Source organism: Thrips palmi, unplaced genomic scaffold, assembly GCF_012932325.1.
Source record: "Thrips palmi isolate BJ-2018 unplaced genomic scaffold, TpBJ-2018v1 HiC_scaffold_7, whole genome shotgun sequence".
Lineage (NCBI taxonomy): Eukaryota > Metazoa > Arthropoda > Insecta > Thysanoptera > Thripidae > Thrips > Thrips palmi.
The window spans coordinates 8,281,179-8,306,211 of record NW_023144634.1 but is presented as its reverse complement, the minus strand read 5'-3'; the positions used below and the strand labels follow the sequence as shown (position 1 = coordinate 8,306,211).

Genomic DNA, 25,033 nt, shown 5'->3' with positions numbered 1-25,033 from the left:
CTTGGTTTTGATTTTCGTCGGAGGGCTCGTGCGTTCGGAGATGCACATGCACACGGCGGCGGCGGGGTCGTTGATTTCGCGTCGCTCGGCTCCAGGCGTGGATCCGGAGATAGAAGAATATCACGATAGTTGACAGCTTACATCACGGTAAAAAAACGGTTCCTGGTTTTTCCAAGAGCTCCCTGGAAATCGCATATGTCTCTAAAGGGCAAACAAGGCACTGTTTTCACCGTAATCTAAGTGAAGTGCCCCTCTTTGCCTACCTTCGAGGAGGCTTCCACTCGCCCGTAGATCGACGCCTGCACAGCTCCGGTTTGTCGGTTTGTTGCAAGGGCCGCTTGATGGTGGGCAATCGCTGAAGAGGAGAGTAATGCAGCCAGTCCTTGAGACGGTGCGAACGAAAAACGGGGAAGCATCTTGGCAGGTGGAAAACGGCTGCACTTTGCGCTACAAGGATCTGCAGTCAGCACTCCGCGAAGAGCGGCTCCTGTTTTTTGCGGCGCCCTTCTGCGTGTGGCGCCAAGTTCGTCGCCTCGCTGCAACGCCACAATAGTCGCTCCGTCTCTCTCGCACCTGAAGAGGACGCCCCGTGAGTGCGAGAGAGACGCAGCGAATCATTCCGCAGTGGCGGCTTTGGCCCCTGGTTGGCGGGCCGGATCTATAAAGCAACCTGTCGAGGGATGCTGCCTGAACGGGGCGTGGTGGCGGCGCCCGGCCCGCTAGGCAGTGGCGCTCTGCTGCGTCTGGCGGGCCGGGTCCAGGTAATGTGTTTGTTTTGCAGGGCTGCCTTAGGACGCGGCTGTGGAGCCAGCGCTGTGTGCACAGCGAGTCCTGCGCAATCCAAGCAGGGGTGGCCGTGGTCTAACAAGGACTGCCGTGCCTCGGCTGCCCTGGGGCACTGTATAGAGAGTGCGCTCCGCGGTGCGTGTGGATCCAGGAAGGTGTGGAAAGGGCATACGCTGGTAGAAAACGCCGCGCTGTGCGGGGATTCGAACCCAGCCCTGCCAGACGAGCGCGACCACGCGCACGGCGCATGCCGCGCGCATGCCAGTAGCGCGGTTCGCGCACTAACTGCACCTAACCGCAGCCAGCCGTCTGCAGTGCGTTTCGCGGCGCCGCTCGTTGCGCAAGCGCTGCGCAGACCTGCGGACTCATTCCGCGAGTCGTTTTCGTCGCTCTGTCTCTCTCGCACGCACACGCGGCGCCCCATGAGTGCGAGAGAGACAGCGCGACGAAAACGACTCGCGGAATCTGTACGCTGCCATAGACCTGTCGCAGGGCGGCCCACTTCGCCCTCTGCTCTTCCTGCCGCAACGCGTCGCAAACGCGTTTAGCGTGTAGCGGCGTGGGGCGCCGGGAGGGCTGGGCGGCGCGGCGCCCCGGCGACCGTGAAAAGCCGGTAATGCCCCATTTTCGCTCACGCCCCGCGACGCCCGCGACGCCCCGGCGATTGTTGGCGCCAACAAAGCGGCGTGTTTGATTCACGAATGTTGCGCGGCGCGGCTCTCCGACTCGTCTTAATGAGTTACGCGTTACACGCCGCATTGTGACTGACACACTGACGCGTTATGCGGCACGGTATGAATCACGCGGCCGGGGATCGAACCGCGGCGCCGCGGACAGCGCGCGCCCGCAATGTCCGGCCGCGGCCTCCTCGGGGAGAAACTGATGTGAATTCGATGGCAGCGGCGAGGAAGGCCGGTCACGCCGCAGCAAAAATAACTCTGTTTTGCAAAGTATTTGACAACGGCTTTGTTCTAAGTTTGGAAATCAACCCTGCAATTTTCGAACTGGCATGCGTTTCTACACTCAATGCTGTATTAAAAAATTCGTTTCGCTAATCCTGTTGGAATCATGTGAAATTTATTTGCTGGGTTGTCTCAGAGATTTGAAAATAATCAAGTGACAGGTTTCATTAACAACCAAATTTTATGAAAAATTCTCATATAGATTTTTAATAGACGCATCAAAGACTGAACCGATAACGGACGAATTTGTCCAAGTGCAAGTTGTTCAAATTTTTACTTCAACTGTGCACAGTATTGAATTATTGTCCCTTACATGTGTTGTAAACTGGACATAGCATACATGTGTGTGAATCTTTCAATAGTAATGGGCAACAAAAGTGCGTAAATGTTAAGTTTGCATGGACCGGCGTCGGGTGATACTCTCCAGTGCGGCAGCGTGGCCATACATCCCGACGCATGCGGCCAATCAGCGCGCTCCGTTCTGGCGGGAATCTGGAAGCGGCGAACCACGTTTCGGCACAATGCGAAGTCGCTAACGGGCGCGGCAGTGCGCGGTGCGTGCAGGCCGATCGTTTTACACTGGTAATGAGGTTCTACCTCGAAGCGCGTGGCCGCTGTCCGCGCCGCCGCGCCAGGCCACGCCATGCCACGCCATGCCACGCCATGCCACGCCCCCCGCATAATTAGAACACCACTACACAGGGAAGTGCGCCCTGTAACGAGCTGCCAATAGCAACGCGCGGTTCGCAGTGCGAATAACGTGCAGGCCCTTTGACTGCGGAAGGCCGGACAGGCGTCGTCGCTGCGCGCGGACTCCGAACCTTTCGTCGCTCTGCCTCTCTCGCACTCATCATGGATCGTCCCGTCCAGGTGCGAGGGAGACAGAGCGACGAAAACGACTTTCGGAATCAGTCTGCCGGCTTATCCTCAATGACGGTGCCGGTTCGCGGGCTCGGCCTGTGAATACGCTGCATTCATCGCGGCGCCCTGCGAATAGCGTTTTTGCGAGGCTGTCGGCACCCACCCCGTAACGAGTCGTTTTTGTTGCAGAGATCGAGGCGGCCGAGGCGTGCAAATGGCTGCGAGCGGCGGGATTTCCTCAGTATGCGCAGATGTACGAAGGTGAGTCCGGGAATCCGACTTTGTCATGTTTTTGTATTTCGGGGGGCAAAAAGTCAAGCTCCAAATTCTCAGAAAGGGTGTTTCAAGTTTTGACCTGGGAAGGATCAGTTTCTGACCGTGGAGGTCTGTGCGATACCAGCGAACCAAACGTCCTCGGCACCTTGCTCAAAAATCGCTTCAGCTTCTAAAGTGTTGTCCAGATAAACGTTCACACAAAATCTAACTCGGGGAAAACTCTGCTGATTCGATTTATATTTTGATGAAGGTGAAACAATGGACTAATTGCCTCAGACTCATCCCTCCCCCCCTTGGATTTTCCACCATTTTTCCCGTCGTGCTGTACTTCTAATGGGATTTGAACTCGCGCCCTGCAACGCACGCCGTCAGCTTCATATTTGGCGACACGTCTCCAGGGTGCTGTTTGCTGCGATGGCGTTGATAAAGGAAGGGACGAAGTGTGTCTTCAAGGGGGAGGGCGATGTTGCCGTGTGATGTGGGCGCCTGAAAGTGACGAGATTCGGGAAGACTGATAAAGGGAGGGGGGTTTGAACGCGAACCTGTCCATAGTGCTCATTCAAAGCCCTAAAATTGAATCTGGAATATACAACGAATCCAGCACAAACTGCACATAATAACTCCTTGAAATTCTCGGCAAATGCCAATCCTTTTAATTTTCACAAAGAAGGCCCTAGAAAAAACCTGAGACAAAACAGCGTTCGTTTTGTGCTTCGCCCAATTTTTGGTGTTATGGGAAATGTTGTCGTGTGGTCACAAAGCTTCAACATTTTCGATTTGCCGTTGTCGTTGAGAGACAATGGCGCATTAGGTGGGACGACTGGACGTCCGGCATGTTGCGCACGCACAAGAAGACCCCGCCGAGGCATAATGCGACACGACGCTAAACGCACACCGACAAATTTCCTCAACCAGCAGACTGATTCCGAGAGACATTTCCGTCGCTATGTCTCTCTTACACTCGCGGGGGCTTCCGTATAGGTGCGAGTGAGACAGCGACGAACACGACTCTCAGCGTACAATGCGCTGGATTTATTAGCCGACCTCAAAGGCCGCGCCGCGCTTTGGAAGGGCTCGGTCGGCCGTCATCGGAGTGGAACAGTTTCGATCCGAATTGAAATGTGGCAAAAAAAAGGTAGAATTTAATTCAATCAGTGGTGCTGGCCGCGCAATAAGCAGCTAAATGATGGGCTGGCTTTTAATATCAATGAAATGCATCCTCTTCATCGGATTTAATCTCGTGTGATGTGACGGTTTGCCGTTTTGCTTTTCTGCGTCGGCGTCCATGAATCCATTTGGTGGTTATGCCAACAGGCCTCTGTGACCGCCGCACCGCTCAACCTGCTGGGCCGCTTTGTGGGTGAGGCTAGGTCAGTTGAAATAGAAATCGAGGATGGCGACTGTGAAAGGGTAAGGTCAAAGCGTGACTTTAGAACAACCCTACTTTACAAACTCTATAGAGTGGGCATGGCACGCGTCGGGTTGAATCCTGCCAACATTGACTAGAAAAGCGGTTTTCAACCTTTCTGACTCGTGACCCCCAGAAGAAAATTCTCTTGGCCAAAGGAAATGCTCTTGGTCTGAGGAAACTCTCTTGGCCTGGTAAAATGTTCCTTGTCTTGCTCGTGGCTGGGATAATACTCTTCGCCTTCAGGCAACACAATCCCTGAAACCTATGCTACAAGCCGCGAAAATATTTTTCGCGAGTCGAAATTGGGTCTGGCTGGATCCATAGGCTGAATACCGATTGACTAGAAACTTCCCCATGCATTCAGATAGGAAAAATGTGGGTCATGTGGGCAGATGGGCCTAATGCGCTTTATTTCAGGCGTACGGATTGAGTACACCTGAAAATAGAGGTTAACACTACGCTTTCGTTTCACAATAGCTGCAGCATACTCTTGAGTTTGCAAAGTACGTTTGTTGTACCTGCATAATGCTCGCAGATGGAGTCGGGGCTTACACGGGGAGCGTTCTCCGCCTGATTGGCGACTTACGTCGGCGGCTCGCGGAGCGGCCGCGGCGTCCATTGTGGAGTGACTGATACCGACTGCCGTGCGGTCCGGCCAGGAGAGCCCTTACAAGGCGAACCCTTGAGAAGGGCCTCTTCCTTGTGGACTCAATAGCGTGGTATCTGGCTCCTGGATCCTACAGCGTGTCGAAATGAACCCAGCCAATTTCAGAGCTGGAACTCCGTAACTGCACGGTCATGAAATTTTCTATAAAAGTCTGAACTTGCTAAGCCATATGAAATCTAACACCTTAGTGTGAATTCCCATTTCAGAGAAGGAATTAGAAAAACAAAAGTTCTGAATTTTCAGACCTTTTCCAACAGTGCTCATGTAGGTAACGCGGTTACGTCAGGGAGTCGTGCCGTGCGTCGGGGAGCAAAACAATGACGAACCGACTTTAGAAATGAATGTAATGTGCTGCGCTAGACGCGCGAACTTAACGAGTTTTTGACTAATAGAGTGAAAATAGCAATCGTCATATCCGTGGGCGCGTGAAGGGCTTGTTGGTGTAGCTCCAGGTCCGCGGAATACCCGACTGCAAAGGCCGGCCGTTCAAGTTATTGTCGCTGAGGCGCGGCGTCCAAGTTTCTCCGGTTCATTTCCATTTCTAGGCCGGCGTGACGCTGCCGAGCGATTCCTTTGGATCGTTTTGTCGCTCTGTCTCTGTCGCACTCATGGGACGCACCGTAGGGGTGCGAGAGAGACAGAGCGACTTGGAGTCGCTGAGCTGTGCTGCCCGCGCCTTGACGCGTGCCCGGTGTGCCCCACTGCAGCCGCGGGGCCTCAGGGCGTCGCGTTTTACTGTCGGGGCGGTCGTCGCTCTCTCTCTCTCTCTCTCTCTCTCTCTCTCTCTCTCTCTCTCTCTCTCTCTCTCTCTCTCTCTCTCTCTCACACCCATGCGGTCACCTCGTGAGTGCGAGAGAGACAGACTATTTTTTCGGATTCGGTCTGCTGCTTTGCCACAAATACTATCTGTTCCACTCGCTAGTTAGTCGGCGTGCCCGCGGGCCCAGCAAAGCCAAGGCAAAACCGTGCCGACCTCCGCCTACACATGGTCCTGGCCTGTAAACCGATTCGGAAAGTCGTTCTCGTCGCCCTGTCTCCCTCACACTCATGGGGCTTGGGCCTCGCCAGGGCCTCGCGGTTTCCACGCGAAAGCGTGCCCTCGCTCTGCGCACCTCCGCGCGGCGCGTGTTCAGCGCCACGCGCTGCGATCCCGGAAAGGAGGGAATCGCTGTCCGGCCCCATTAGCCATTCAGCCCGCGGCCTTTTGTTCAAACCGGGGGACCGCGCCTCGGACCGAGCGGCCCGGCCCAGCCTTCGCCGCGGCGTTGCGAAAAAAAAGTCCGTGTATCGGTGCGCTTTCCTCTGTCATTACCTCCGGATACCCGCGCGGCAACGCGCAGCACCGCGGAGCACGCCCACTCACCTTGCTCCCGATTCCAGGAGAATGTCAAGCAGACTGGGCGCTCTCTCTCTCTCTCTCTCCCTCTCTCCTCTCTCTCTCTCTCTCTCTCTCTCTCTCTCTCTCTCTCTCTCTATGTGTCTCTCTGCACTCTCATTCCAGGAACGAAATGAGCATTGTGTCACATTCGTTTGTGTGAATTGGCCAAAAATCAGCTTGTTCACATTCATACGGTGTCACGTGACACGTGGCGTTCTTGGGTGCCCTTCGGGAGACCCACGAAGTCCTTCCGGCCCCCAAGGCCCTTCGGGAGGTCTTCGGAAGCCCTCCGGGAGCCCTCCGGGAGCCCTCCGGGAGCCCTCCGGGAGCCCTTGGTGGCCCTCCGGGAGCCCTTCGAGTCAAGGCCCTTGGGGAGCCCTCCGGGTGCCCCCTTCACCGCATTCCCTGCACATCCGTCCGCGTGGTCCATCGGGCATGCCGGCGCTGTCCTGTCTGAATCGATTCCTTAGTCCGTAAGCCGTCTGGTGGCCGCCGGCTCTGGGCCCGGACCTGTCGTGCCGCGACTCGCCGTCTGCTCGGCTTGGCCTGCCCGTGCCCGCCTCGGGGCGGCCGCACCAGCCTTGCAGTGCCGTGCCACGCCGTGCCGTGCCACGCCCCACGCCGAGCCGTGCCGTGCCGTGCCCTGCCTCTCTGCGTAACGATCCAGTCAGATTTGATTCGCCGAAACCTGCTGCGATTCCTGGCTACCGCGTACACCGCGGGCTAGCAATGGCTTGCCCTGCCTGGCCCGTGGACTTCCCCTCCCCTCCCCCTTTCCGGTCCGTCCGCCGTCCCAAGACTATTTTCTCTCGTTTCCCTGCCATAATTTTGCGAATAATTGTGTCAATGTTCCAGAGGAGAGTTGGTTTAAGCCCTAGGCTCGTCTCTGGTTCCATGTGAACCGTTCCGTTTTTGCCGGCCAGATGCTGCCCCCGCGTGAAGAGGGAAATTTATCCTCTTTATGTCCCTCTTTGTGTTTTGTTGCTGTTTTTTCAGCGCCGCTCTGACGTTGCAGCTACGTATTTGTAATTTTTTTTCTGATGAAAAAAATTAAAGCCAGGGGATTGGACAGAGGGCCGTCGCGGCGCGCAGGTCGCCCTGTAATTAACGACGATCATCACACCGACACGCGATTAATTATTTTCTGACTGGTGTACCGCCGCGCTCGCGCCGCGGGGCCACGGACGGGCCAACGGCACAGTGGGCCAGAAGACCGGTGGGGGCGGTCAAAATCCCGGACGCGTTTGGAGCTCCAGAGTCGCTAAATGGGACTCGAACGGAACATGTGACCCCACCAATGGATTCCTCGTTCGCAGAGCAATCCATTGTAAGGGTCACACATTCGGTTCGAGTCCCATTTAGCGACTCTGGAGCTAAAACCGCGTCTAGAAATTCGCCGCCTCCTCCGGTCTTCTGGCCCACTGTGTGCGGGGCCACGGACGCGGCGCCGTGAGGGAATTGTTTCACACGCCCGACTACGATTACAGCAGGCGCCGTAATATCTCAATCTCGGTCTGCGCTGGCAGTTGGCACAGTTTCCTGAGTGTAAGTGAATTGTCCCCGCCTCGACTCGTGCCTGATCCGATTCCGTTCCTTCGCACACGAACGGGCGAAGGGGGCGGGGGTCTCGCCGGGACGCTTCTGGCAGCTCAGCCTGCTGCTGCGAAAATCTGCGCGCATCGCACGCTGTTTTATCTGACGGAAGCCTGACTCGTTTTCCCGGCGAGGGCGGCACGCGGCTCTGCTGCAGGCTGATTCCGAGAGTCGTTTTGCGTCGCGCTGTCTCTCTCGCACTCATGGGGCGTCCCGTTTAGGTGCGAGAGAGACAGAGCGACGGAAAGGACTTTCGGAATCGGCCTGCGGCGGCGTGTTCGGCGTAACGTGTCACGCGCGTGCTTTCGTTTTCAATTCGCCGCTGTGCGACGCACAGTGGGCCAGAAGACCGGTGGAGGCGGGCAAAACTCTAGACGCATCTTGAGCTCCAGAGTCGCTAAATGGGACTCGAATCGGACGTGTGACCCCACCAATGGATTCCTCGTCCGGAGAGCAATCCGTTGGTGGGGTCACACGTTCGGTTCGAGTCCCATTTAGCGACTCTGGAGCTCAAAACGCGTCTAGAGTTTTGGCCGCCTCCACCGGTCTTCTGGCCCACTGTGCGACTGCCGGGGACGCCTCCTTCTCTCTCGCACTTCCTCGGGGCGCCGCGCGAGAGCGACAGAGACGGAGCGCGTCCTGTCGGGCAACACGACTCTTTCGGGGAATAAAAACACGCGGCTCGCCGTTGTCTTGTCGCAAATGAGGCTTTGATCCCGGCGGTGGCCGTCACGCCGTCGGGACGCCGTCCAGGCCCTGCCCTGGTCGAGCCCATATTGGGCCCCGCAGCCTAGGCGCCGCGCAGCCCGACCGACACGCTCTTGCGTGACTTCGTGACCGAGTGTGTGTCCTGCATTCCTTGTTTCTCCGCCTTTGGTTTCCCTGTTGGCTGAACAGGGCTTTTGTCGCTCTGTCTCTCTCGCACTCACGGGGTGTTCCGCAGGGGTGCGAGAGAGACAGAACCCGCTGTATTCCGATCGGTCTCTCTCGAGCCCCGGCGGCGCCCCTCGAGTGCGAGAGAGACTGTTTCGAGCGGGGACTCGCGGGGGCCGGGCCGGAGCGACGTGGGGCGAGACAAAGGAAACGGGTCACGGTCCTTATTCGCTGGGGCCGCAAGCGGCCGCAAGGGTCGAAGGGTCGGAATGAAGCAGGCTGCAAGGGATTGGGAGGGCCGTCCGGAGTAGCAATTATCACCCGAGAGCCGTTGGCCGGTGGTCGGCAGGCCCGGTGGCCCGGCAGCCCTCTGGGCCCTTCGCCCTCCGGGCCCTCGGCTCAAAGGCGGCGGCTGGGCCCTAGGGCTGGGCCGGATCGGACCGGATCGGCATAACCTGAGGGCGGTGATCCACTCCATACCGAGGATGCCACTCCAAAATATATTGGCTCATGAATGGGCGATGCGGGGTGGGGGGCGGGACGGGCCCAACGGAATCCAAACGTTTTTCCGATTCGAAACCACTCGGCTCGCCTCGCCAGGCGTACCAGACACCGTGGATTGGTCAGAATAAAGTACAATAAGTGAAGTACGCATCCCGCTATTTTTCCACCAGAAAGCGCCAATTTGAGGTCCCGTCGACATTGTTTCTTCGAAAGCCCAAACCAAAGTCCGCTCTCCTAAGGGTCGTAAGCTGTTCCCCAGTGACAGATCTGGCGGAATTTCTTCGCAGTCGCAAGGCAAGCGTCCGCAAGGTTTAGCCACTGCTCCACTGGGAAAACAAGCGACCCGCTCTCATCCGGCGTCGCCGTGAGGCCCGGCCGCGTCCGCCCGCGCCGATCTTGCTGACGACGGTCTTGTCGTGCGCGGCGTCGCGACGCTTCCTGGTAACGAGGGAGAAAATGGCGGCTTGTTCCTGCGGGCTGCAGCCTGGTTCCGAGAGTCGTTTTCGTCGCTCTGTCTCTCTCGCACTCTTGGGGTGTCCGTGTGGGTGCGAGAGAGACAGGGCGACGGCGAGGCACAGGCCTGCTCCACCTCCGCGGCGTCGCGGCGGACGGCGCGGCGGTTTAGACAGAAAGTCCCGGACGGCCGTCATAGAAATGCCGTAAAATGGCCCCGACGGCCACGACCGAGGCAATCCGAGTCGCAGTTTGCATTGCACACCGAACGGCGCCTCTGTTTCTCTCGAATTCCCATACTCGCCATGAGTGCGAGAGAGACAGTGATGTGCGGAACCATCCTGGACAACGCGTCGTGTCGCCTAGCACCTTACGTACTCTGTGCCATTTGGGAAGGATTCTCTCGGTCCATAACAATTGCCCTTCTTATTTGCTGCAGCCGACTCAACATCGAGGGTTCTGTCGTCGGTGTGGTCTAGAGTTCTTCCCGATGCGCACGGAGTGAAGAGTCCTCTAGGTCTCGACGGCTCTCTGGCCGCACTGGCTGCGGACTCGCTGGGTGCTAGCGTCCCCAGGCCAAGCACCCCGAAGCCAAACGCGCCGCAGACACCTCTCACCGCTAATCTCGAAAAGTTCGCGGTGTCCCTCGGCGTTTCAAACGGCTTCATCGCGCTGCCTCTCTCGCACTCACAAGGTGGCCCGAAAGGGTGCGAGAGAGAGCGACGAAAGCAGCCTCCGAGAGCAGCCGGCTGCGGCCGCCAATTTGGGCCTCGCGAGTTTGTTGCGGCAGCCCACGATAGCAGTGTACTTCACCCGCAAGTTTCCGGACGCGACGCGACGCGCTGGCAGCCCAGCATCAGTCTGCTCTTTGCCTCGGATGCCTGCAATAGCCGCATCAGCCAGAGGCATCAGCCAGAGGCATCAGCCAGAGGCATCAGCCAGAGGCATCAGCCAGAGGCATCAGCCAGAGGCATCAGCCAGAGGCATCAGCCAGAGGCATCAGCCAGAGGCATCAGCCAGAGGCATCAGCCAGAGGCATCAGCCAGAGGCATCAGCCAGAGGCATCACCAGAGGCATCAGCCAGAGGCATCAGCCAGAGGCATCAGCCAGAGGCATCAGCCAGAGGCATCAGCCAGAGGCATCAGCCAGAGGCATCAGCCAGAGGCATCAGCCAGAGGCATCAGCCAGAGGCATCAGCCAGAGGCATCAGCCAGGCCTGCGCGCTCTTTGCCTTGGAGGAGCCCGGCAGCAGCGCGGCAGCCTGTAAACTTGGCGAGTGTTGCCGTGCCTGATTGATCATCTGAAGCACGCTGCGGCAGCGGGCTGATTCCGAGCATTCATCTCTCTGTCTCTTACGAACTCGTGGGGCGTCCCGTAAGGAAGCGAGAGAGACAGCTTTGGAGGCTGTGCTCAGCCTGCTGGCCCTCGGGCTGGGCCGCCCGCCCGTCTCCCTGTCTTGTCTTTCGGGGCCGGTCTGTCTGCCCGCCGTCATGTCACCGCAATGAGACGCGGCGCGTGGACCAATAATCAAGACTTTTTGCACGTTTCACCGGATCTGGAAAACCTTGATCGTCTGGACAGCTCGACTAGCAGACCTCAAAGCGACAGTAAAAGGATAATTCGGAAAAGCGCAAGAAAACTGAACAAAATTATGGCTAGACACTAAAAGGTATGCGTGCAATACAATATCCATGAAGGACGAATGGTAAATTCGGCGAAAAGTTTTCCATACCCTGGCCTACTATGTTAGAAGAAAAGTTTATGAAGACGGAAGGGAAAAGTCTGGCTTGTTCATAGGCCATGTTGGACACTTTTTTCAAAAAGCGTGTAGGGGTAAGCCGTAAAAAAACAAAAAAATAAATTTATGGAGGTGTGTGCGCAGGCCGGATAATTACAGGCAGTTTTGCGCCCAGCTGGAAACGGGCAGCTTACCCAGGTGTAAGGTAGTAATGCGGACATGCTCCGGGGTTGTACGACGGTTGTACGACGCCCCCTTCCACCTTAACGCCCCCCCCCCCCACCCTTGCCTCGATTCTTTCCAATCCCAACGCCGATTGCGATGCTCCCTATTCGTCTTATAAATCGTGATTTTGACGCTCTCCAACTCTGAAATTCCTCTGCAGGCCGTTGGCGTGTGTGTGTGTGTGTGTGTGTGTGTGTGTGTGTGTGTGTGTGTCTGAGGGTGCGCGCGCGCGCTCTGCTACCCACACCGGCCCATGCCCAACGGACCACACACCGCTGGTTTCTCATCATATCCTCTCTATATATACCTGGGCCGCGAGCGCCGCCGCCTTCACCCCCGCCGCCAACCCGCTTCGGCGCGCACCCTTCCAGCACGCCCCCCCCGATGCAAAATCGGAAACCGTAGAGACTGCCACCAGCCACCGCGGTCCAGGCGATTCCAGGGCTCACACACTGGGACCCTCACAACCGTTAAAAAAAAATCTCTTATCACTTTGCGGATGACATTTTCGTCATCCAAAGTTTGGTTTCCCAGCACCTTCACTCCTAAAGTCTGCCGAACTAACATGATTTCCTTGTGATACAAAGAATTTTGTGCAGCATGCTATGGATCCATATGCCCATCGTAATATCATGAAGCTTTTTCTATGTACCTTACATTGAAAAGCCAAGAAAGATTCGTAATGTTAACAAATAAAGTTCGTATTAATGACAAAGTGGCCAGACGTTGCGGACGTTGTGGTCAAAGCCCTCAGTAATTACATGGGTGTAGCGACTCACTTTGCCTCCAGCTGGACGTCATCAGCCTGTAAATTGTCACAGTGACAGCCTGTGCTTTCAAAGTGTAGCTTTAAGCCCCGCAGCGATGTGCCCCAATTCACCTTCTCCTTTTTTCTTTTCTTCTTCCCGGTGGCTTTGTGGCGGTCTAAATAATTAATACCCTCCGCGGACTGACGCGCTCCCGCTAACGGTCGGTACGGCACGGCCAGGCCCTCGCGGCAGGGCCCCACTATTCTGTCGCACCCCATGAGACGCCCGACGAGTGCGAGAGAGAGAGAGAGAGAGAGAGAGAGAGAGAGAGAGAGAGAGAGAGAGAGAGAGAGAGGAGACCGCCCTGCGCCCCCCGTGGGGCCAGCGAGCCAAGCCGAGCCAGGCCTAATGCCGCCGTTGCATACGGACGTCTTCATTGGGGTTAACGACGAGTCGCTTGACTAATGGAGACCTTCGCCGTCTGTATCACACACACCGTAATCCGGTTCACGTTGAGCCGCAAGTCTGTGTGTGGTGTGTGTGTGTGTGTGTGCGCGTGTGCGAGAGGGACAGATCGGGTCAACAGCGTTATATTCTAATCCGTGTGCTTTGGCTTTGGCGTTATTGGCGAAGCACGGCGGCCCGCCCGGGGCGGCGGCCCTTGAATGGACTCGTGCCTGCCCCACCCCGCCCCACCACGCCCCACCCCGCCCCACCCCGACCGAGCCGGCTTACTCCGTCGGTCCATTGTTGCGAAACGGAGGCGTGCGACGACGCGTCTCTCCGTCCAAGGGACAATATTTGCGTTTCGACATGACGGCCCACGCCAAGGCGGCCGAGGCCCACGCCGCCTCGCAAGACGGCGGTAAGCGCCACTTCCGGCGCAAAGTCCCTAACGCCACGTTCCAAACCAGATCGACTCTAACGCGGATTCGCCACACCGCTCGCGCTTCCTTCCCGACGTCCTGCTCGTCGTGCTCCCCGTCAGACGCCGTCGCGCTCTCGGGGCGCCCCGCGCGAGAGAGACGCGACGCCGTTCGGATCCAGTCCGCAGGTGCGGCCGAGTGAATTGCGCGGGTAATTTAGTTGTCGGTTCGCTGCGACGCGGTGCCCCCGGCCCGGCCCCAACCCCCACCCACCACCCCTACCGCCCCAGCGGCGTGGCCGAAAGGGTCCAGAAGACTGATTCCGAAAGTCGTTTTCGTCGTTCTGTCTCTCTGCCACCCGTACAGAACGCCCCACGAGCGAGCGAGACACCGCGAAAACGACTCGGAATCAGTCTCCGGAGTGTGCGCCTGGGCCGCGGGCCACTCGCCATTACGTTTATTGTTGCTGAATGAAATCGGAATGAATAATGGATGCCTTGCCTCCCTTACGCGCCGCCCCCGCACCGCGCGCACCGCCGACCTTTCTGATCCGGGTTCGTTTAATTCGTTTCCCGGCGCCATTTTCTCGTGGCGGGAATCACCAGCGCCCTGCTGACTGATTCCGAGAGTCGTCCTCGTCGCTGTGTCTCTCTCGCAATCGCTGGGCGTTCCTCCACGTGCGAGAGGGACAGTGCGACCCAAGGAATCGGTCCTCGCGGTCCCCGGCCCCGGCGACGGGCTGCGCCTCTGCGCCGCGCGCGGTCGCTCCAACTTGCTTCTTCGCCCCGCTTCCTGCTTCCTGTGACGTCGCACGGGAACGCCGGACGGAACCGGACGGAACCCTTTGGAGAAACGGCCCATCGGTCGATGCGTGCCCGCGTTCGGGGCGATGCCGTCCTTGGCGACCATGCGGCACCGGTCCACTGGTGCCCACTGTGTTGTCCGCTGTGTGCCCACTGTGTGCTCACTGCGTGCCCACAGCGTGCCCACAGCGTGCCCACAACGTGCCCACAGCGTGCCCACTGTGTGCCCACAGCATGCCCACAGCGTGCCCACTGTGTGCCCACTGCCTGCCTAATGTGAGCCCACTGTGTGCCCACTGCGTGCCCACTGTGTGCCCACTGTGTGCCCACTGCCTGCCTACTGTTAGCCCACCGCGTGCCCACCGTGTGCCCACTGTGTGCCCCGTGGCAGCGACGGGCCTCGATAAGACCGGCGTCGCCAGCCCGCCAGCGGCGCCGCCGCCATTCCAAACGGCCCTTTGGTCGCTCTGCCTCTCTCACACTCGTTGGGGCGTCCCGTAGGGGAGCGAGAGAGACAGAGGCGCCGTTGGGAAGCAGCGTGCGCACACATCCGGCCGAGGCCGCCGCCGTGCCGGAGGCCGTGCCGATAAAGTGGGTCGGGAAGGGTGTGTGCCACACTGTGTGCGCCGCGGAGCGGAGACAATGTGGGCCGCGGCGGCCGCCGTAGACGTTGACGACTTGCAGCGTCTTGCAGCGCGTGCAGTGTAAAGTATGTATAACGCAGTGTGCTGGTGCTGCAGGCCAGTGGTGGATCCACAGGGCAAAGGAGTTCGTTTTGACTACTTTTAGGGGCAGGTTCCTTTGCCAGCTGTCTGGAGGTCTCTCCGGTCTCTCCTCCAACTCTGTATCACTGTCTGTCTGTCTGTCTCTCTCTCTCTCTCTCTCTCTCTCTCTCTCTCTCTCTCTCTCTCTCTCTCTCTCTCTCTCTCTCTCTCTCTCTCGCAAAACCCAAAACCGCACCCACCCCGTGCTGCTTGTCGGCCTCGTCCGAGGCGCTGGCGGTGCCGGCCGGAGTGACTCCGCAGGGAACACGACCCCCTCGTCGTCCCCGACGGCAGGTCACGCGTCCCTCGGCCCGGACTCCGGTGTCCGTGCTCCACGCACGCGCCTCACATGCCGCCACTCTTTTGCCGCGCTCGGTGCGCCGCGCCGGGGCGCCCTCGAGACGGCCCTCGTCTTGGACGGCACCACCCGCACTCTGAACGTCTCACGGTGGAAGGCTGTACCACCAACATAGGGTCATTCCATCCTACTTTTACACCCCGTTACGTACATCGATCCCCTCCGATTTGCTCCATATGTATTTTGGTCGAATGCTGTAACGGGGTGTAAAAGCAGGATGGAATGACCCCATAATATTTAAGTACTAGACTTTCTCCTTAGTAAGAGGGAAATTGGGCAAAATAACCACAAGGTCCAACGAAGGAGGGAAGTTACAGAGTCAGCATGCTGCAGCACCACAAAAGTTCAGAAAAAAATTTGTCCAAGGTGAAGAATTTTAACCTCTTTTAATCATGATGTTGGAAAATTTTCAGCATGAGATGGAAAATCTTACCCACAATATAAATAATTTTCACCATAATAGGCTTAATTTTCATTACAGCATGGAGAACCTTTACCACAGTACATTTCGAGTGCACGCCGTCTCGATGTATCGCGGCTTTCTGGCGGTTTATTGAGCGTTCGCACCTCCTGCTCTGCAAACTCAAGTGTGAGCCAGGCATGCACTTCTTGGTGCATGCCTGCAGGCACACACTTCTTTTATGCATGCCTGGCAGGCACACACTTCTTTTCTGCATGCCTGGCAGGCACACACTTCTTTTCTGCATGCCTGGCAGGCACACACTTCCTGGTGCATGCCTGAGGCACACACTTGCTTGTATGCATGCATAAGCGACGGCAAGTGTGTGCCTGCCAGGCATGCAGAAAAGAAGTGTGTGCCTGCAGGCATGCACCAAGAATAGGGTTTTAAAATTACCGGTAATTTTCAATCTGGATTTCAATTACGGTAACATTGGTAATTTACCGTAATTTACGGTAAATAACGGAAAAATTAGATCTTATGTTTATGTGCACTTTTGCATGTGAACTGTTAATAATTTGTTTTCAAAGGGAATTTTAGACTAGCGGAGTGTTTTAAAAGGCATATGAAAGTGGTTGAGACACTTTTATTGCCAAATATTCATGCCTTTGTGCACTCTGAGTAAATTTCTGCAGTAAAAACATCAGGAAGGTTAGGTTAAGTCGAAAATTACCGTAATTTACCGATTTTCGCAGGGTAAATTACCGTAAATTACCGGTATTTTACCCATTCTTACCGGTAAGTTTACCAGGCTTTAAATCCCTAACCAAGAAGTGCATGCCTGGCACACACTTGAGTTTTCAGAGTGCGTTTCCGCGGAGTCGCTGTCTCTCCCCCGCTCGTTGCAGACTGACTGTCGCTTTGGTCGCTCCGTCTCTCTCACCTGAGTGCGAGGGAGACGCAGCGACGCAAGCGACACCCTGGCCGGCCGGCCGGCCGGCGCGACAGGGACTTCCCTTGCCCCTCGCGACGGACGTCCGCCGCGCCGTGTCGCCGGGTGTCGATGCGGTTTATGAAGTTGACGACGTCTTGGACGACGTGGTCGCGGGCCTCGGCCTGTCGGCGCGCCGCCACCGCCAGCGACCCGTCCGGGCGACTTTCTTTGCTCCTTGCAGCGTATATGCTATCGGCACGGCGTGTGTGTTTTGATTTATAGGCGGACTTGTTAAGTCTGGAACAGGTTGCCGTACACACACGCTCACACATGCATACACGCGCACCGACCCGCACTCACACGCACGCATAAACTGGTGGAACCTGAAAAGGGGGTGGGGGCTGCCGTGCTGTCACCCGACTACAGGCATCCGCGCTGCGCTCCGTCGATGCGGTGCAAGTGCAACGCAGTGTAGCGGACGAACGAGAGCGTGCAGTGTAGCACATCCGGGGGCGGCAATTGGCCGGTCAGTCTTCCTTTTTTCGCGACTTCATTACCCCGGTCGTGTTTTTCGATAATTTCCCTCGCGGCGTGTGCGGTCTTCGCTTTCGGACCTACACTCCAAAAAGTTTATCGAATACAGGTCTCTGAAGACCGTGTCCCGGTCTACGAACAGGATGGGCTGGATCAGGGATGATCGATCCTTTGCCGATTCAGGCCCGCAGCGTTCTGCTTCCTGACTGAGAAGAAAATGGAGGCATTGTAATATTGCTTCGCATTATCAAGGAATGCCTGGGCGACCTGTCCTTTCCTCTGTGATCGTCTTCGTCGCGTTGATTTATTATTGCCAGTGTCGGGCCGGGACCCGTTCCTTCCCCCGCGGAATATAATAACCCGGCCGTTTTCGTTTTGCGCGGCTTTGGCCGCTTTTGGCGCTCTCGGCACGCGGCACGCCGCGGCACGCACATTCACATTGATATTCGCGCCGAGTCGCCGGCTCATTTCTTTTTCACGGCGCCCCGTGTTTTTAGCGGCGCTCGGGGCGCCATCCTGCAGTGCAGGGATCAAAGGGGAGGGGGGCTGCTGCCGGCCGGCCTGCAGACCGATTCCGAGAGTCGTTTTCGTCGCTCTGTCTCTCTCGCACCCATATGGGACGCGCCGCGAGACAGACAGAGCGATGACTCTCGGAATCAGTCAGCAGAGTCAGCAATCCACGTGTGGAGAGCGCGCGCGCTTTTTGGCGGGCGATTCGAATTTCCCCGCACCATTTCTCCCCTGTGCGCTTCCCTTTTTGCCGTGTGATTGATTCCCCTGGTGTTGGTTTCCTTGTGTTCGCAGGTGAGTGTGCGATTCTACAGTCGGCGCCGCGTAGCAGCGCAGCCGTGGCGGCAGGCGCGGATCCAGGATGTTTGTGAGGAGGGGGTAATGTATTGCTTTCCGACGACTCACTGGGCAAAGTAGTGCCTTTTGCCCACCTTCCAGGCGGCTTCCGTAGTATACTCACACGGTAAAAACGGTTTCTGCTTTTCCCAGGAACTTCCGGGAAATCGCCTATGTCTTAAAACTATAGGCTTCCTGGGAAAACCAGTATCCGTTTTTACCGTGCGCTCACGAAGGGGCAATTACCCCATGGCGAGGCGGTAACCTTTTCAGGAAATCGTGTACAGACTATTCGGTATTACGCTGTATTACGGAGGTATTACACGTGTATTTCGGCCTTGCCAAAATTTGGCACATTTGACCCAAAAATGGTATTACGATCACGTCTAATACGCGTAATACACGGTTTTTGTGTACAGGGTATTACGCGAGTGGTTACCCCAGTGGGGGTAGCTTTACCGGATCCGTACTTGAGTCGCAGCTGCCCGCCCTTCACGGATCGCTCCGGCACGGCGGCTGGGCTCAGGACGGGCAGGATCGCGACGTGGCGTTGGCGACAAGCGCGGATCCAGCGGAAAAGGGGAAGAGAGGGGGGGGGGGTCCGAAGGCTGCCTGGAAGATGGGCAAAATGTCGCTCTGTGCCCCTGTAAGTAGTCAACTTCCGCGACATCGCGTCTGGATCCGCCCCTGCCTCCGCGTGCCGCGTGCGTGCCGCGCGGCGCCGCGTTTCGGCGGCTCGTCGAGGCGGGGAGAGGTTGCGCTGCATATTCATGGGGCGACGTCCCCTGACTGAAAAGCGATGCTCCGTAAATCGTAAATAAATGACGTAATGACTGCGACCGGCCGGCAGGTTGTCCGGGTGGTCTTCCCTCCCCCTCCCCCTTTTCCCCTTTTCCTTGCCGTTCTCGCGTCTCGCCGCTCCCGCCGGCTGTAAATTTGGCGCCAAATTTGAATCCGAGGACTGGCGCGCGGGATCTCCGTGTTCGTCTCCCTCCCCTCTCCTCTGGAAGCAGAAATAAAATAGGTCATGCTGACGTCTCCCGGGCTCAAATTGATAACATTTAGTCACGCTCACCGCTCTGTGTCATCGACCCCGCACGACCTGAAATTTGACATGGAATTGCTTACCTCAACCTTCGCAATGATGTCATCTTGGCAAACGGTAAAAACGGAACCTGGTTTTCCCAGGAGGCCAATGGTGCACTCTTAAAAGCCTACGAAGCATTTGCTTCATAACTACAAAGAAAATCAAGGCATTGTAGAATTGCTTTGTATGTATTATGAAGAAATGCTTCGTATTACGAAGGATTTTGCTTCGTAATACATAGATAGCATTTCTTCGTAGATTTTACCATGCCTTCATTTTCTTCGTATTACAAACGGGTTCTTCGTAGAGTTTTTACTGTGTGAAGGCATAGGCGATTTCCAGGGGGTTCCTGGGAAAACCAGGAACCGTTTTTACCGTGCACAGATCATTTGGTACGGTATCACGTTGGCATTTTGTTCCTTGAGGCTTGAGTCCTCGGCCAGTTCACCGAGTCAAAGGAGTCGCTCTCACACACATGTGGGGGCTCTCCATAAGGGTGCGAGAGAGACAGAAGGCGAATCGCACGGCAGTATGGAGCGATTCCGAGCCAGGGCTCATCGCAGCAAGGTCTGTCTCTGTCGCACCGCACTGTAAAAAATTCCGTACTTTTGTACGGGAATGGTACAGAAAAATATACTACGGAGGTACGGAGAAAAGTACGGAACGTTCCGTACTTGCTCCATATGAACCCATGTAAATGGTACGGAAAAAAGGTACGGAACGTTCCGTAGTTGGCAAGTACTGACGGTCCAGGCAAATTATTGACCAGACATGTTCCGTACTTTTTCCGTACTTTTTTCTCACAGTGCGCCATGGGTCGTCCCATGGGTGCGACAGAGAGAGCGATGAAAGCCCCGTTCGGAATCCGCCCGCTGCCTCGCGATTTCCCGGCTTTTCCATTCGATGCGTCTCATCTGGCGTCGGAAATGAGACGGGCGCAATAAGGGCTTCGCCAACCTCGGCCCGGCCGCACAGTGGGCCAGAAGACTGGTGGAGGCGGCCAAAATCCCAGACGCATTTTGAGCTCCAGAGTCGCTAAATGGGACTCGAACCGAGCGTGTGACCCCACCAATAGATTCCTCGTTCGGAGAGCAATCCATTGCTGGGGTCACACGCTCGGTTCGAGTCCTGCGTAGCGACTCTGGAGCTCAAAATGCGTCTGGGACTTTGACCGCCTCCACCGCGGTCTTCTGGCCCACTGTGGAGCGCAGGGCGGGCACAGGGCAAGGGCACGGTGACGGCGGGCTGAGCCCTACCTATTCAGACAGAGCTGTGGGTGGAGCCCGATATTCAAGAGCGGGCAAGCTTTAGGTGGAGCTCTACAAACGTGGCTGACTGCAGAGGCGGCCACGAAATGTATGACAGATGGAGAGAGAGAGGGGGGGGGGGTGATGGCTGGCGTGCGTCACCAAACTCTGTGCGTCGTGGACGTTTTCCTTATTAATCATGCTCCCGGAAAGCGCTTTCTGCGAAAGCGACAGGACCGTTGATATGAATAGCCTTTGTATCAATGTCGATTTTCGACTTCCATTTCACATTTCTACGTCATATCCGTGATGTTTTCTCGTTCCATGAAAGCGTTCTCTAGACGTGGCAAGCAACCGGGGCGCCTGATAGGCCGGGGCAACGCAACTTGGGACAAAATCCCTCATCGCTGTTTAAACAAATAGGACGTTTAAAATTAAAAATAACAGTTAAGGTGAAGAATTAGCCACGCTCGCTCCGTGTTCTTTTTTTACTCTCAGTGTGAAACGATCCGTTTCCGAGCGTTCCATTCTGTTTAGGTGCAGAAAGGGGTACAAATGCAAACCCTGGACCGTCCGTTGGTTTCGTTCTGCTTTGTTCGTCTAGGCAAAAAGCCGAGCAAAAAGCGTAACCGGTGCTCCCACTCCCCCAGTGCTTCCAAAATATCTGCCCACGCCGCGCCGAGCGCGTTGGCGAGGCTCGTGACCCGGCCGACCCTTAGCGCGCTTTTGCACATGTTGCACGTCGCGACTCGGCGTGACACGCACGCGTGCAAAGACCACGCAGCGACGCGGAAAATGTTGCCGGTTCCGTGTTTCAGGAAATAAAGTTGCTTACCACCAGCTAGCGGCGGCCGGCCGCTCTCCGTTCCATTCTCTCGTTCTGTCTCTTTTTTTTCTCTCTCCCCTTTCGTTTGCGCCTCGCTCCGCAGAAAAGGTGATTACGTGTCATTACTGGCTGTGAATGAGGCTGTGACGTCACGCCGGGGGCGTAAAGGCCGCCAAAGGTCGATCGGACGAATGCGCAGTGGGCCGGCGCCGGCGACCAAAACTCTAGACGCGTTTCGAGCTCCAGAGTCGCTGCACAGTGCTAGAACCAAACGTGTGACCCCACCAATGGCTTCCTCGTTCGGAGATCAATCCAGTAGGTGGGGTCACACGTTGGGTCTCGCGTTGGGTTCAAGTCTCATTTAGCGATTCCAACTCAAAACTAAATTTGTTACTGTTTCGATCATTGATTTGAAAAGTTTTGAGAAGAGTGCGACTCGATTCAATAAAATTTTCAGCAGATTTGGTTCGATAGGACATATTTTCCGCACGAATGGAGATGCTCTACCATTGCACCTCCCATGTTTTTTGCAAAAAGAAGATTACGGCGTGTCTGATGGTGGGAACGAAATTCTTCAATGACATTTTTGCCTTGGCACCAGATTTGTTTCCTGGTTTCATTCTGCGTATTTTTGTGTTCTTTTTATCAATCGATATTGTTTCTGTGCCTGGCGTTTCGTTCTCATTTCCCCAGACAGCAGCAGATTAATCATCTTGCTCTTTTTACCCATCCGTGGTTCTTTTTCCGTGCGAGATAGCAGTAATTAAGGGGGCTACTGGGCGCTAAAGTTCATCCGATCGAGCGGCAGCGGAGGCGGCAGCCAGTCCCGCTTCCCCGCTGCTTAGCTTACCCAGCCGGTTTGGGAACTCCCCTTCCCGGCGAAACCGGTCGGGCAGTGGGGGCCCCTTTTTCTTTTAAAAGTTGGAAAACGGGGCCATCCGTTCCGACCCGGCAGCCGGCGGGGAGTTCCCCGCTGGCTTACCCGACCGGTGGCGGTTCGCTTTTTGTTGGCTGAGGTTTGGTTTCCTTCTCCTCCTCCCTGGGGGCGCATGCGGGTCAGTTTTGGCAGCTGCGGCCGACCCGTGTGTGTCCAGTGCCCTGTTTGCAGGGACACGGCAGCGACTGGCCGCGGGGGTACACTCGGTCGCAAAAGGCTGCTGGCGGGCACTGTACCCGCACGACCATGAGCTCAGAGCTCCGCACAGTGGGTCAGAAGCGGTCAGAAGACCCGGCGCAGGCGGCCAAAACTCTTGACGCGTTTTTAGCGCCAGAGTCGGTAAACAGGACTCGAACCGATCGTGTGACCTTACCAATGGCTTGCTCTTCGAACGAGGAATCCATTGGTGGGGTTACACGTTCGGTTCGAGTGCTGTTTAGCGACTCTGGAGCTCAAAAAGCGTTGGGTTTTGGCCGCCTGCGCCGGTCTTCTGGCCCACTGTGCTCCGCTAAGGCCGAGCAAGCCGACTAGCAGCTCCTCTACCCGGGGGAAACGTGATACGGTCGCACCCAGCACAAAGCCTGCACTGCAATCAGCGTGCAGGTCATCCCGGGCGGATCGGGTTGCAGTGTATTCGCACGCCATTTTTCAGGGGGCACTGAAGCGGGGCACCCTCCGGCCCTGCCCTGGAGCCCTGCAGGGAGGACGCGGGCCGACGAAAAAACAGGGAGCATCCCATGAGTCAGGGGGTTCCATTTGGTTAGCAGGGACCGATTGTTGAAAACAGATTATCGTCTGTTTTTTTAAAACCATAGTCGAGCGACCCCCGGCGAGATCCCCATGGCGCATGTGTATGAGGCATTCCCATGGAAGCCCTATAGGAAAGTTCGGACCATGAGTCCATTGGCAATCGCCTTGCACCATGGGAACGACCTCTACTTCATACTGGTTGGATTTCAGTGAGCAGCCAGGGGATTTGCGTCATGAGATCCCATGCGATCCGGGGTTTTTTTGCGACTGGAGAGGGGCAAAGGGCACAATTGTGCAGTGTGCAGTGGGCCAGAAGACCGGTGGAAGCGGTAAAAATTTCCCGGACGCGCTTGGAGTCGCTAAATCTAATGAGAACCAAAACGCCCTGACCCCCCAGGATCCCTCTTCGAGCGAGTAATCCATTGGTGGGGTCACATCCCCCGTAGATTTTGGCCGCCGGGGCCGGCCCTTCTTCTGGCCTCTGTGCTCTGTGAGTTGGGCCCTGCAGCACGGCGGCTGCGTCGGCGGCCCCTTCACGGGGCGCTGCACCCAGGGAACGTTTTACTTGCATCGATGCTCGATTTTGTCTCACCTGATTTTTGATAATATTTGATTCGAATCAAACATTTTATTCTCAAATTGAGCATTTTTCTCACGCCTTTTGTCTCATGGATGAACAAATGTTTGCTCAGGTTTCGAGAGAAATGACACAAAACGCTTGCATGTGGCAAGGTTCGAATTTGGAACCTCTGACGTGGGTGCAGTAGCCTTGCCCACTTCGCCACAAAGGTGGAACGACGAAGGAAAGTGGACGGCGCGCGGCTTCTTAGTTTTGCGATGTAGGCACTCCCCGCCACTCAATCCAAGGAGTGCCGCCTTTGGGGAAGCTCCAGAAAAAAAAAACCCCTTTGGGCGGCGACATCCTAGGAGCGGGCGCTTTTGGTGTTTTATCGGGTTTCCCTTTTATGTATACGAACTGCCGAAAAGACCTTGGACGAAAACCGACACCCCCCTGTGGCTTTGGTACGGGTCTAAACACCCCAAAAACAGCTGTTTTCGAGGGGTTTTGGGGCTAGATGGGTTCTCGCAAACCGAGATCCAAAAAAGTACCCAAATGGGTCTCAATACTCAAAAAAAAGCGCTCTTTCGAATGCCGTGTCGAACGAGGCTCTACAAAGTCGGGTTGGATGCTACGGGCTCTCAAAGTTGCTCAATTTCACTATTTTTACTGAAGATTTTTAGCATATCAGGGCCGTTTGAAGTAGACCATCGGCGATTTCGCTCCTCTTTGTCTTAAATGGTGCCTACCCATTGGTAAACCCCCCACAAAATTTCAGCCATGTCAGGCAATTATTAGAGGAAGTGAAAATTTAAGTTTTTGGGGCATTTTTCCACTGGGGTTAGGTGTTTTTGGGTCCAGAAAAAAAAAATTTTTTTAGCTATCTACTTTTTATCAGCACCTCTTGAAACGCCTTTTTAACATGGTGCCTCAAAACTTTTTTTCGAGGACAAACTTTCTTTTTCTCCAAGTTATGTTTTTTTAAATTTCAAAAAAAATTTTTAGGGACCATGTTAAAAAAGGGGTTTCAAGAGGTGCTGATCAAAAGTAGATAGCTAAAAAATTATTTTTTCTGGACCCAAAAACACCTAAGCCCAGTGGTAAAATGACCCAAAACTTAAATTGTTCACAGTTCCTCTAATAATTGCCTGACATGGCTGAAATTTTGTGGGGGTGTTTACCAAAGGGTAGGCACCATTTAAGACAAAGAGGAGCGAAATCGCCGGGGTCTACTTCAAACGGCCCTGATATGCTCAAATCTTCAGTAAAAATAGTGAAATTGAGCAACTTTGAGAGCCCGTAGCATCCAAACCCGACGTTGTAGAGCCTCGTTCGACACGGCATTCGAAAAAGCGCTTTTTTTGAGTATCTGAGACCCATTTGGGTACTTTTTTTGGGTCTCGGTTTGCGAGAACCCATCTAGTCCCAAACCCCCGAAAACAGCTGTTTTTGGGGTGTTTAGACCCGTACCAAAGCCACAGGGGGGGTCGGATTTCGTCCAAGTGTCTTTTCGGCAGTTCGTATACATAGAAGGAACCGATAAAACACCACAAGCGCCCGCTCCTAGGATGTCGCCGACCAAGTGGTTTTTTTTTTTCTGGAGCTTCTCTTTGCGTGCCAAGCTGCTAAACCCCTTCCATAGAGCA

The 25,033-nt window shown here is 55.9% G+C and overlaps 1 protein-coding gene across 1 annotated transcript in view; it reads left to right on the top strand.

The window, feature by feature from the left end:
* LOC117652769 (stAR-related lipid transfer protein 13) overlaps positions 1 to 25,033 on the top strand; it is a gene marked incomplete at its 5' end in the record, with an annotated part of 206,223 nt that overhangs the window by 108,035 nt on the left and 73,155 nt on the right. Inside the window, one exon of the mRNA XM_034397862.1 lies at positions 2,799 to 2,870. Within this exon, the coding sequence (XP_034253753.1) occupies positions 2,799 to 2,870 (72 nt within the window). The remainder of the gene's footprint in view (positions 1 to 2,798; positions 2,871 to 25,033) is intronic.